Source organism: Chaetura pelagica, unplaced genomic scaffold (assembly GCF_000747805.2).
Source record: "Chaetura pelagica isolate M959 unplaced genomic scaffold, ChaPel_1.0 scaffold83, whole genome shotgun sequence".
NCBI lineage: Eukaryota > Metazoa > Chordata > Aves > Apodiformes > Apodidae > Chaetura > Chaetura pelagica.
In genome coordinates, this window is record NW_009952893.1 from 7,653,283 (window position 1) to 7,667,301 (window position 14,019).

Genomic DNA, 14,019 nt, shown 5'->3' on the forward strand with positions numbered 1-14,019 from the left:
GTGTGTCCCAGAAGCTGAGGTCCAACAGCATCCTGGGCTGTATTAGCAGAGTCAAGGAAAGTGATTATCCCTCCCTTACTTGGCACTTGTTCCATGGCATCTAAAACAGTGTATCGAGTTTTGCCTCCCCCTTGCCCCATCCTGCTCCATTCCTCCTTCCAAGAAAGACATGGATAAACTGGAGGAGGTTCAGTGGAGGACTACCAAGATGGTCAGGGACTGGAACATCTGCTGGGTTGAAGAGAAGCTTGCATAAAGTAAAACTACTTACAGCAAGAATTGTGTCTTCATGTCTTTTTTAGGATTCAATGATTCTGAACAGTTTGGGATCTCAAAGTAATTTTTTATTCCACACTTCCTAGGAATGGTTGGATTTCAGATTATTTTTTTAACTGTTGCTTCCAAGAAAACAACAGACAACAGTGCTGTATTTTGTTTCATTTTTTTCCACCAAGAACATTATGCCGGTCATATTAGAAAAGTGACATCAATCCTCAATTAGAAAATATTTACCATGTTTCATATCTCTAACTGTTATTATATGTCAAAAAAAGGCATAACAGGGAAGTTTCAGTGTTTTAGTTGTATTTATTCAAAGGCTCAGGCCAGACCAGGTTTTAGTAAGATGTCTCATTTTTGTTACACCAAGCAGGACATCCACTTCAAATACCCAATGCTGATACTCTTTGGTGCGGCAGTTATATTGTTGCTGCTGGGTTGAACAGTCTACTGCAGCAGTGTCTCCAACTCCAGACTTCACATCACCTAAAAAAGAAAATCTGGTTACCTCTATTTTTCCACTCATCTGCACATTCTGAAACTTTTCTGATGACTAATTTGTTGTACATGCAATAAAACCTTAACATAAATGGCTCGGATACACCCACTAGTGACCTTTTCATCACCTAAATGAAGTCATCTTTGTTTCCTTGCACCGCTATTGACTCAGCCTTCCTGGTTCCAAACCAAATTTGTTCTGTGGTTCTTTCAGATTAGGACATTGTTTCCTCCTGTAATTTTGCTTCTTTTTGAAAGTTGAAAGACTGACTTTTCACAGGAAGTTACTTTTTCCATTCTCACAAATCAGCTAGCAGTATCCAAATGCTACTGTATCTTCAGTGCTGATCTGTTTACAGAATTTATTGATCAAGAGTGGACTGTCACCTTAGATATCTTCTCATGTGTCTAATTAAAGAAATGTTATCTGGAATATGAATCCATATGAATCTGTTTTAGGTAGGCAGAAGAGAGTACTCTCAGAAGAGAGTACTGTCACCAGTAAGAGATTACGGTTTGCAGCTGTTTTTTCTCCTTAATCAGATGAAAAGATGTGCCTTTACCACATTGGTTTGAAAAAAGACTGAAACAGTGGAATACAAAAACTTCTGTGTGTCCCTAGAAATAAATTTAGCAAATGAGCTGTGATTCCTCCTTTTGTTTAACACAGAGTGTAGCTTGGCAGATAAGGCAGCCTGACTTCTACTGGAAAGGTGTTCCTTGGAGCTGCATCTACACTGTAAGTGCATCAGAGTCCTGGGCCCAGGAGATGCACCTGAACAGCATCACAGCTGGGTGGGGAAGTGATCTGTGTCCTTCACATGACTTGTATTTCTGGTTCCCCAGGCCAGAGCAAGTATCAGAGAGGCCGTGAGCCTGTATGCATGATTCATGTACCTTCCAAAGGAAATTATAGAGGCCTGTCCTCTGGTCACAGCGATTTTGGGTACACATTCACATACTGGGACTGCAAGTGAAACTATGCAGGACAGCTCTCCCATGTTTAGGTACGGTAACTTAACATTTGCTTTGTTGCTTTCTATTATCAGGAATGTTTTTCACCTAGATTATTTTTGGATTATAATATATGTATCTCCACTTGAATCACATGCAGAGATACCTGAGTCTGATTCTCTTAATCCTCAATGGGTATAGTGTTAATCATTTTATGGTTGCACACAAGTTAAGCTGGCTGACTCTCTTCCTCAAGCTCAGCCCCTCTGAAACGTGATTTAAGCTGGACCAAACATCCATTATGTGAACTAGGAGTGTAACAATTTTAAATTTTTTTTAATGAGATAAACGATGGGTTTTTTCTAGCACTTATAGCTCGTAACCACTGCAATGTATGATATATTTTAGTTTTGACAGTGCTTCAGTGGGTAGACCAGGTCTCCATCGAGGATCTCCACCTCTCCTCTCTGATTTCAGGAGTTAGTCGGGTGGGTAGATTCACCTCACCTAGCTCGAGGGGTTTGTTGCATTTGTGTGAGCACTTCGGTCAGATAACCAGTGGGAAGAAATGTGTGTTTTGAGAGATGATGTGGTTCAAGCTACTGCTAAGGATAAGTTTAATGAATCTGTTTAGAAGTGCCTGTTTGTGATCAGTGTATACAAAGGGAGTCAGGCATCTGGTTTGCATGTAGGTGATTATATTGTAGGCAGGTGGACTGAAATGTCATAAAAACTGTCTTTAGTTGTCCTTTGCCTGAGTTCTCTGTTAATAAAGAGAGGAAAATAGTTTGGACCTCTCACATAGATAGGGAGGTAAATACGGAGAGTTACTCACTGCAAGGTTCTCTGATAAAAAGATGGAGGCTACTTACATGACTGCATTAAACCAAGAAATATGGCCACATGAATATTGCTCATTTCTAGAAAACCCACCCTGACACAGCTATTTTCTGTAACATTTGAGGTAGAACTGATCATGTAACCTACATTATTGCAGCTTCACGTAACTTTTCAGATTGGATCTTGATGGTTGTTATTGTGGTTTTACTCATAACTTCATCTGTGACTATTTTTCAAAGTTTCCTCTAACCTGTACTTAAGATAGAGATTAAGCACAACTCTGCTTGTCTCATAGTCTCCACACCAGTGATTTTTTTCCCACTCAGTTTTCATAGGTGTTCTGGCTTTATTAATCAGAGGGGTGAAACCCATCTTATTGTTCTAATATTTATCATCAGATTTTAGAAGGGACTTCCAATGATTTTGAGCTTATTGAAATCACTGTTAAAAATATGTTGGAAGAATATATCTTTATATTTCTTGGAAATCACAGTAGTTGATGCTTTACTCCTACCTGAATGCTTTACTCCTTTTAACACCTAGTGCGTTAAAACTGCAGGGTGGATCAGTATGTGTACTGCAAAGAACAGACTTAAACTCCTTCTCCAGAGGATTCCTATTGCATGCGCACTGGGATCTGAGTTTACTGTATTTAACAGTGCATATGCATCTGCCCATAAAGATATCAAGTATCCAGGGCCTTCCAGGTTCTTGGGACAGCCCTGGTGTTTGTATTTTCAAGGAGATACTGTGATGTGTTTGCTGAAACCAGTCATGACTTTGCTCTCATAAGAAAAATAATGTAATAATTTTAACTTGAAATACGAAATGTTTATGATGTAGTGTAATAGTTTCTTTGGCCCAATTTGGGATTTTTAGAAGTTTTGTATAGTTGGTTTTGATACGCTTTACAAGCAGTACTCAATCCCATCATATAGTATTGTTCTCAAAGGTAAAAGTATCCTTTTGAAAATGAGTGTTTTACATGTGTGCCTCCTCATGCATGAGGTGGTCTAAAAATCTACATATTTATTTAATATATAAAATCAAGGTTTTATTTACTTTAAAGAGCTGATACAAAATATAACTGAAACAGAATATATTCCTTTATTTGGGTAGTATTTTGAATTTTCTGTCCCTTTGCCGCACTTTCAATTTAAACTTGTAGTCTTTAACACTATCTGAATTTGTCATTAACTGACTTTTGCAACAGTAAAAATGAGAAAAATCAAGCTAAGCATAACCATGCTAGTGTCTTGGAAGAGTTAAGCCCAGTGTGTTGACACAGCATTCTTTCTGCAGGAATGTGATGAATCAGTTTAGACTCTAGTTAAAAATTTTAATTTTACACAGAGTAACTGAAAGTAATGGGAGTTGTCTGACTATTCAGTTATTTAATTTGTCTTTTACATAGGACCAAGAGTTACACAATCACTAGCATGACTAGTGACTAGTGCATAGCAAGAAGTGTACTGAGTTTGTTTTTAAACCTTATGTAAAATATATAACGTACTCAGCAGCAGATAAGATATAAAAATTAGAAGACTTGCTGCAATTAATTCACACAGAACAGAAAGACCCTAGGCAAGCTGAAAAAACCTCTGAACAAACCTTACCTTGATATTGGTTAACCTTTTTTTGAACTCTTTTTATTGTGTGTGACAAAGGCAAGTGTTTACTTGGTAAAAAAATAAATAAATTATATATATCACATTATATGGTATTTCTCAAGATAAATGTGGATAAATTGCAAGTAAAATTTATCTAACTGACTATACAAAACATTGTTTATGAGCAAGTTTGCATAAAAACCTGCCAAGGAGGCTTATTAAGAAATTACTAATCACCTGAGGATGACTGAGCAGGAGTGTTTAGTTTTGCTTATCAATATCACGATGGTTGGTTTTATCTTAAATCTGAACTCTTTCCTCTTTGTTCTAACTTCATTCTGCTCTCCAGGACAAGTCTCTGATTAATTTTCCTGTGTGTATCTGAAAATAATAAGTTACCTGATCTAAGGAAATTATTAACAAGTAACTCCAGCCATTTAACTGTAACTCAGCAAATCTCACTCCAGAACTTTATGCTACAAACATCCTTTAAGCCCTCTAAACTGGGAACACTTCATGGCAGTTGTGAATTTTCAAGAATAAAATGAATTAAAGAATATTCAGTTAAAATAGAACTACTAAATACTAAAATTTACAAAATATTAAATTGCATACCTAACAGTAAACCTTATCTGTTGCTGTGTAAAAAGCAGAAGTATCCTATTTTTTATCCTTCCTCCCCATTAAAATGCACAATTTTTGAATAGTGCCTGCTAACCCCAGATAGGGTTAGCAAATTTACTGTTAATCTGGGCACAAAGCAAAGACAGGAATGGATTGAAGTGGCAGAACACAGATTTAGTACTAGTCATGGAGAGAATCTGCACATTGACGACAAATTGTCAAGAATTACTAGGATCCAGTATGTAGGAGGGAGAGCTTCCCCCTGTCCATTTCTGTATGGATAATTCCATATACTCAATGATAATTCAGGAAGCAAATCCAGCTGTCACAAAAGCACCAAAAATAAATTCCGGTGTGTACATACATACATATACATATAAGGTATATGTGGTATACATGTAAACCAGGATTTTAAATCTTCAAAACATTTGATATCTGATTTATAGTGAGAATTACAGAAACACCAGAGAGTCTGGGAAGTTTCAGTTGTCTTACATTTTCCATTGTCCCCCAGAAATTTAGAGTAGTTTTGTAAGATAATAAAGGTTGGACTCAATTATCTTAAAGGTCTTTTCCAACTGTCATCACATTTGGACTTCACCATTAGGTGGTCATTCATCATTAGGTGATCCTTCTAAATCTTCACTTAAAATGTGCTGCTTCAGTGGGCACCATCATGCCCTTACCTGCTCCATCCCCCAGACACACTGCTCTCCATCAGTGCAGTTGCACAGCTACTAGTCAGCATCTCCTGGTGGTCTATATGAAGTGGTTCCTATGTGACCTTTTGGCAAAGCGATGGATTTTACTGGATTATTTAATACTTTTCGGCAGTGGGATTATTTGATGAAGGCTGAGAAATCTCAGAGGAAATTTTTCAAGTGTTAGCTGCTGATGTACAATTGTTACAAGTGTAATTCAGCTGTCCTTAGTTGAAGAAATTCACTGCAACACGAGAATAATAAAGGAGTGGAATAATAATACCAAAAATCTTCCTGGCTCTGGTAGTAATCAAGAGCAGGAGCGTGCAGCTGCAGAACCACCACACACAGATGCACCACTGGTTTCACTAGACCATTGACAGGAAGTAGCCCAGGGCATCTAGAAAATGCAGAAGATATTACCTTAATAATTTGGGTCTGTGCAGAGTGTGAGTGAAGCAGTGTGAGAATCATCCTCAAAACATGCCTTTCTGTTAAGGAGAAATTGGGAATGTGTCAACTACTTTATGAGCTGTTACCCAAGACACTCACTGATGCTCTGCGAACTGGTGTGTGTGTAAGTGATAAATAAAATCAGATAAACCAGATAGCTTTGTTTACCTTCACCTTAAGTAGTGACTGTAACATCTTCCCTTTGCGTTTGGCACCATTGTATTACTGTTGCTATGCTAGTAGCATATTCCCTCAGTGACAATATGGTATATAAAGTGAATAAATAATTTATCATTTTGGAATAAGCTGTGGAGAATGATATTTGGAATATGGAGGGAGGATCTGAAAGCAGGGTATATCCTCAGCCATTGTAAATGATCTTTGAAATTACCCTATAGCAACTACTCTTCAGACCACCAATATTTTAAAGCTTTTATATTCCTTTGATATTTCCCCTCAAGTTCCACCAGGGATAAGGACTCAGTGGATGTGAGATTAAAATTGTAAATTGCCCTTCATAGAATTTGGAGTGTTAAGTCTTCTACTCAGGTTTGGAACTTTCATGCAGACTAGTCACTGACATCTTCATAACTATTTTGGCAATATTTACAGCTTGCAAAATGTGCTAAATGGGGTGGGCCCATACTGTTTGACAAGTCAGAAGCCAGGCATGTTCTTTGTTTTCTGTGTTTATTTGTGGCAGTTGGAGCTGAAGCTAGTTGTTCCACCATACAGATACTTTATGAAGCCCAAAACATAAAGACAAATCAGAGCTTGCACTTATGGACGGCTCCCACTTATGCCAAATTGAAAAAAAATAACCAACAACCACCCCAAACTCTCATAATAACTTATTAAAGAAAGCCAAGTATTTTTGTTGTATGATACAGTGGAGCTCAGCATAATGAATCACCAATTCAAATGAAAAAAGAGACAGATTCAATATGTGCAAGAATCTCATTTTTATAGAATGCCTGGGCTGGTCTAAGTGTCTGAAAATGTGTGTAATGGAAACAGGCTTAGCCTAGATTTCCCACAATGGTTTGTACTTATGTTTCACCTGGCATGATTTGTTGCAGCTTATCTTACCACCTTACCTAATAAGTGTGCTGTGAAAACCTGTTATTCAATTCTGGTACTGGCTTTGCTTTTCTAGTGTTTTATTAAAGCACTATATTTTTAGGACAAACTTGAAGATGCAAAATGGAGAGGCAGAGAAACATCTAAGTGCTCTAAATTTACTCGGTAAAGCTGACAGTGGATGCTGGGTTTGAGAAGTGTGTATGAGATGGTGTCTTTGATCATCTTACTGAATGCAGTTGTGCTGTGCGTTTATTTTCATGATTCACAAATTGTTCTGAAAAATCCTTTAGCATTAACCAGTTCAAAGGCAACTTTGGCCTAGTTTGGCTCTGAACTTTTTTTTTTTTTTTTTTTTTTTTTTTTTTTTTTTTTTTTTTTTTTTTTTTTTTTTTTTTTTTTTTTTTTTTTTTTTTTTTTTTTTTTTTTTTTTTAAGGAGGAGCATGACAATGTTAGAGACTTGCTGTAATGTTTTAGAGTTGTACAGGACTGTAGCTGTGTTTCCATCATGATATTTAGGTCTTAAGCACAAAAGCCTATTTATTTTCCAAGAAATCCGAGAAGTTTGGTAATACACGTTTAGTTTATTTCACTGATTTTTAGATGTGATTCAACTAACATTTTTATTTTGGAGAAAAAGCCAGTGATCTCTATCAAATAAGGTAATACTACAGTATTACAAATCTTTTCAGGCCAAACACGTCATATTTTTATGTTTTAAATATGAGCAAACATATTCCAGTCATTACTCATGCACCGCTTATTAAATAAGTGAGGGCGGGTGACAGTAGAGCTGATGTGACAGTAACTGGCAGTGTTGTCCCTGGCGCTGAGGGTGTGTTTCAGGAGAGAGACACTCAGTCTCTGGTATCACATGGGCGTGTGTCTTTGTAAGCCAAAGATGAGATTTCCCACTAGTGTACAGAAATTTGCACACCACTTCCTGGGTGGCAAGCTTCTGGCAAATAAACTCCCCAGCTTGGAGATCTACAGGTGAATTTGTGGTAGTAAGGTGAGATTCTGGCTCAGTGTGTGTGGTTTCATTAGGCTTGGTTAGTACAGATTTCCTGCCTACCCTGTTTCACATGTGTGCCTACAAATTGTGTGTTTTACCAATACATTAGATAAATATGCCAGTTTATTCAGAAAAAAAAAAGGATGCATTCCAAGTATATCTACCACAACTCACTGTTCTTGTAAAGCAGAGCAACACTGTCAAGATATGTTCCTTCCTTAGAACACGTGGGATACAAGAAAAAAACCACAACTTTTAATAAGGACTTTCTTATGGGGAGTGCCTACATTTTGTAATAAAGTGGAATAATAGAATAATATATTGCTGCTCATTAAAAAAAGAAAAGAGAAGAAACAACAACAAAAAAATACCCAAACCTGCTTTCAGTAGTGATAGTAGTTTAAGATTTGTTTTCATTTTCAGGAAGACATTTATGGAAATAACCTTGGTTTTATTAGCTTGTGTTCTATTTTATACCACCATCATAAAGAATGATTACATTTAATATGGAGAGCTGAACAATTAACAGAGTTAATAGTCTTAAAGATAAAGTAGGAATGCTTTCTATATGTGATCATGTGGTCATCAGATTTAAAGAAAAAACCCAACAAAACCACATGAAAACCTGTATTGTTTAACTTTCTGCATAATTACTGCAAAATTTATTTTGAAAAAAATAATTCTCTTTTAACTTTACAGTATGGCTTATCTGAAAGGAATATTTACCAGTTTGACTATTTATACAATTTTAAAACTTCTGCTCGCCTAGGGCTGATATTTCTTGGCTGTCAGTAGCAGATAACTTGACTTACAATTTGAAAGCAAATCTTACGCTACAAGGTGCATGGTCATTCAGAATTTGAAAAACTCTTCAGGTGTCCAGTATGAAAATAAATCTGTGTAGAGGTCTAAATACTAGTTAGCTATGTCAGCTTGGACTGACATAGAACCAAAAGCTCTTCATCATTAGCTTTTCCTCAACTGCTTTAATTTCTGCATTCTGATCCACCTAAGGCAGAAGGAAAACATAATAATATTTTACAGTAGCCATTTAGTATACATTAATTGTTCATTATTTACTTCGCAGTGCCAGAAATCCCCAGGAAGGGGATTTTCATGAATCCAAGATTTGACTGTAAGAAGTTTCCTTAGCAAAACATGGAAAAATAGTATAAAGAATTACTTTCCTATAGTGTACATTTTTCCATATTAAAAAAAATAATCAATTGAAACAAGTTTTTATATGGCAGAAGTCTGAAGGATCAATTCATTCCTTCTCTTTAGTGGTCACTGAGAGACCTGTTTTGGCATCACCGAAGAAGTTGTGCTAACAGTAGTGGGAATAGCAGGATTTGACTGTGTCATACATGGTATCTTTCATCTTACATTTATTCCTTTATTTTAAAGTTACTCATGTGCCAGAGCATTTTGGGGACTGGGATTTTGAAATAAAAATCCAGTTGTAGATATGTTTGTATTTGTGCAGCATACAATTTTGGTACGAAAAAGCCAGAAATTATGTATAGAAAATCTTATTAAAACTTTTGCACTGAGAAACAAAATTTAATTCTAGTTAACATGTAAACCTTTGTATATTATTTTAATAGTGTGGTTAGTGCAAGGAATAATTTTTTTGTGTACCTAGTTACTAGTTTTATAGCAAATACTATACAAATGCAACTAATTGCTGTAGCAAATGCAACAAATTCTGCTACTGAATAAACTTTTCAAAATGAACCATCAGATGGTATAAAATGATTGCATTTTGTGATGAAAGTACTGTGTTTTCCTAAACAAATATAGGCTATCAACAAATAGCTTTTCATAATTCTTAATTTACTAATGTACTTACTATGCTTCTTTAAGAGAAAAAAAAAAAAAAAAAAAAAAAAAGCATTATCCATTATGAAAGACACTGAAACTTTGTGCGCTTCCTGCACTGTGAAATGATACTTTGAGAAGAATTTCTTCCATAATTGTTGGCATGAAATATTCTAACATTTCAGTCATAAACTTAAATATCTTGTAAAATTCCCATATATTATTTGTCTTCTATGATGTATAGGAAGTATTTGTACTTACATTGATCATTAATAAATGTGCCTTTTCGAAGTAGTAACTTCTGCGGGTTTTGGTATCTCATTTAATATAATGGATGGGTGGTTGAATGGAAAAGGAATAGCAATTAGTTGAAAAGAACAGCCCTTGTGGAGACCTTCCAAAATCTGCAGAGAATTAGTGCAACCAGTAGCACAATTGTAAATACTCCTCTTGCCCAGAGTTTGGGCATAGCTCTGTGATAGCCACTTACACAAGAGTGCTGTTGTCATAATTAGGCCACTGGCTTCCACTGGGGCCAGTAGGAGAACTAGCCTGAGACTGCATCTGTATGTCCACGAGCAGACAGGATAATTTGTACCTCTCACATAGATAAGTTGTGCCCTCTATGGACTAGGAATTAGAAGTATTAATTTTGGAATGCTTTTTTTGGTAGGTCTTTTCCTGTAAGTTTTCCTTTTTTCAAAGGGAGCTTGTAATTGATTGCCTTTAATTTATTTTTAATCAAGGAGGTTTTTATGGTGCCATTTTGCAGCTACTTTTACTGCACAGCAACTACAGGCACTCTTTCCATTCAAATTAACATTTCAGTTATCTGTTGTTATTTCTCTTGTTAATTAAACATAAACTGGACAGTTTTTGCTAATCTTTAATGTAACTGTTGGTTACATTGTCAGCAGTGTAAGGGCTAGTCTTCTGTAAATAATTTTTTGGGAAGTAATAACATTTGATATTCTGTTATCCAAATTTACATACAACCAACTAACAAGTGAAATTAAACCATCTTTTGCACGGATTCAAGCGGCTTTACAGGAGGGTTCTTAACTGGGTCTGTACGTTCCATGTTCACCAGCTGATGAGCACTGGACCTACCCAGAGACTCTTCTTTTCAGAGAAGCTCAATGTTGGTTTTTTTTTTTTCCCTTGTGCATCTCAATGGTGCCTGAAAACAACATGCTGCTATCACACTTTGTGTGACAACAAGTTAGAGCAGGCAGCCACCTTCTGGGAGTGTGCAAGGTCAATTGCCTAGAGCCATTACAGCAACACAGTATGGAATGGAGGAGATCTATAAAATGGCTTTTCTTGCTACAGAGCTTGCGCTGCTTGAGGCCCTGTCTAAGCATGCTTAAGCTGACATGTCTAAGCCAGCTCATTAAAGAACACTAACAGCTGGAAAATAGGAGGTTTTGCAGCAATATTTTAAAATATGATGGTGGATGCTTTGGGTATGAGAATAGTCCATAATTATAACACACTTCCTCGTTGTTCTGAAGAAAAAAAAATGAAATGGCATATGAACCTACAGTCTCTTTGCATAGAAAAAGCAGAGTGGTTTGTCTAGCACTGTTCATACCACACATTGACAACAAAATGTGTAGCAGGGAATAGAGTGGAAGCTTCCTGCATGTCCTTGGGCTCACTCAAGAACTGGAATTAGTACAACTTCTGATAAGATTATTCAATAAAGCATTCCAGGATTATCAGAAAGGTTGCACTGTATCATAAAAGAGAAAACAAACAAACAAACCAACAAGTAGAATATAGCATGCAGAAGCAGTTTTCCAGCTCCTCCCATTGCAGCACGTAAGTGACACAGTTATAGTTAACTTTGGTTTATCAATCACTGTGAAACAGAATGAGAAAGTTGTACATTTGAGCAGCTTTTCCCCTGGTAGTACATTCAATGATGAGGCTCTCAGAACCAATGCTAGACATGGAAATGGCAAACTACAGTGAAGTTTTAGATCCAACGTATACAGCGCTGGAGTTCGAAACGATGCAGATTCTATATAATGGCAATGGTGAGTTCTGCTCCATGATGCAAAATCCATCCAGTTGACAGAAAAAGTGAAGCTTAGTAGTGCTATTAGGGGTTAGCTAAATATTTTATTAATGGAGCATTTGGGGATTGTTTTCAAACTACAAATCTGCTCTTTTACATTTCATCACTAACTCTTAAGTTAATAATATTATATATCTTTAACATTAAGAAAAATAAAAGAGAGGTTATATGTAATAAAGTAACTGAACTGTACTGTCACCAGTCAGTTAATCAAAGGAAGAAAATGGTGTATTCAGCAGTTGTTTTATTTACTGTAAGACAAATGAATAACTAGTATTGACAGTCTGGACATGAAAGTGTATTTCATGTATAACATTAGGAAGGAAAAAATTACCCAAGTGCTTGTGAAAAAAAATTGCTGCTGTTTCTCTTGATGCTTAGTTTCAAATTGTAGAACTAATATTGTATTTATTTAAATGTTAATCTAGCCTTTCTAGCTATGTGTATTGTATGAACTGGAATGATTTTATTAAAAAGTGATGTTGGTTTCCTAGAGGCTCATGTTTATCTGCGAAAAACTATTTGTGTTTGGCTAATATAACACTTCAGCTTGAGGTGGAGTTTTTAATGCATTAAATTTTAGCGGAATTCTATCAATAAGTTATGCTTGAAATAGGAAGTGCACCATTTCTTTCTGACATCATTGAGTACTGATCAAAAAAACCTAAATATAAATTCAGTGTATTAAAGTGAAGTATCAGGCAAATTAAACCACGATAAAATGGCTTTCCAAATCTTCTAATATATTTAAAATTGTATCGTATCATAAGGTATAATTCATAGATTTATTGCAGCATGCATTTTTAAAAGGCAGAATGTTTAGTGGTTTGCATAAAAAATACTTAGCACCTGCATTTCCACATTTTCCTGCAATATAGAACCTAAATTAGTTTTCTTGTTGAACATGAAATTTTATCTGAATTTCTCATGTTTACAGCAAGCTTAGTAAACAGAAGGATAAGTTGGTTATTGATTAGGGAAGAAAAAACCAAACCTTTATGCCCAAAATGATTTTGAAGCTATCAACAATGGTTATGTAACTTTTTTGTTTATATCTTGGCTTTTTGTTCTAATATGAGTGATTTCATAGGTCGTTTGTTTTTTGCTGAATTGCACCTTTTCAGATCTGTTAATGTTACATTAAATGGGAATGCAGATTAGGCAGGTTATGCTGTGTTGCATTATGTGTTGGTAATAGAGCTAGTTAAATTATTCACTGTAAGTGATTAGCTTGGTAATTAATAGTTATCAGGTGCAGCCTTTTTATGTGTAGAGTTTGTTTTTATTTTAGCTTTAGTATTTTCTTACAGAATTTATAAAAGATTGCCTTATAGCTACAGTGCTAGCCTGGAATTGAAAACTGCATCTTAAGAACCTTCCTATGTGCCTTTGCCAGCTGTCCAAGTTAACTAATAACATTCAGAGAAGTTTAAAAAGCCACATTCAGACATATTATGCAGTTCTGTTGAAATAAAGAATTTTAAAAAATCAGGTTAGTTTCCCAGATGTTTTGTTTCAGAATAGTACCAAGGAAAATAAGTATGTCCCTGAATATATAGAGAATGAACATTGCTATGAAATATTTAATCATTTAATTTAAATATTTTTAATTCCTCTTTAGCCTTACTATGATAAAAAATTGTAGAACTCAAAAAAAAAATTCTATTTTTCTAGCTAAAACAATTCTGTTACCCATTTTAAAAAAATAATTTTCCAGTCATGACAAACCTAGTTTCAAGATAAAATCTTTACAGAATGGGATTTTTACCTCTGAGATCTAATTTTTATTTAATCAACTTTCAATATAATTCCTATCAAGTACATCTCTGTAAGACAGAGAAAAAGTGTTGCTGCTTCTGTCTTTGTCTAGAGAACTCTGTTTATATTATAAGGTGTTTGGGATGCAATTAAAATTTTATTCTATCTTTGTGTAAGGCATACAATATGCATAATAATATGTAGTGATATTAACATTTTTTTTCAACCTGTCCGCTGCTAATGAACTCGTGTACTTGACTTTTGAATGCATGTTTGAATAACTAATTAATATTTCACTCTTT

The 14,019-nt window shown here is 35.4% G+C and overlaps 1 protein-coding gene across 2 annotated transcripts in view; it reads left to right on the forward strand.

Annotated features, from left to right (window-relative positions):
- Positions 1-11,798: 11,798 nt before the first annotated feature.
- The window catches only part of HNF4G (hepatocyte nuclear factor 4, gamma), a 19,506-nt gene continuing 17,285 nt past the window's right edge, over positions 11,799-14,019 (forward strand). Inside the window, exon 1 of one of the 2 annotated variants that reach the window (XM_009995583.1) lies at positions 11,799-11,918. In XM_009995583.1, coding sequence (XP_009993885.1) covers positions 11,801-11,918 — 118 coding nt within the window. In that variant the 5' untranslated portion in view covers positions 11,799-11,800. The remainder of the gene's footprint in view (positions 11,919-14,019) is intronic. The other variant, XM_009995584.1, reaches the window with a different exon arrangement.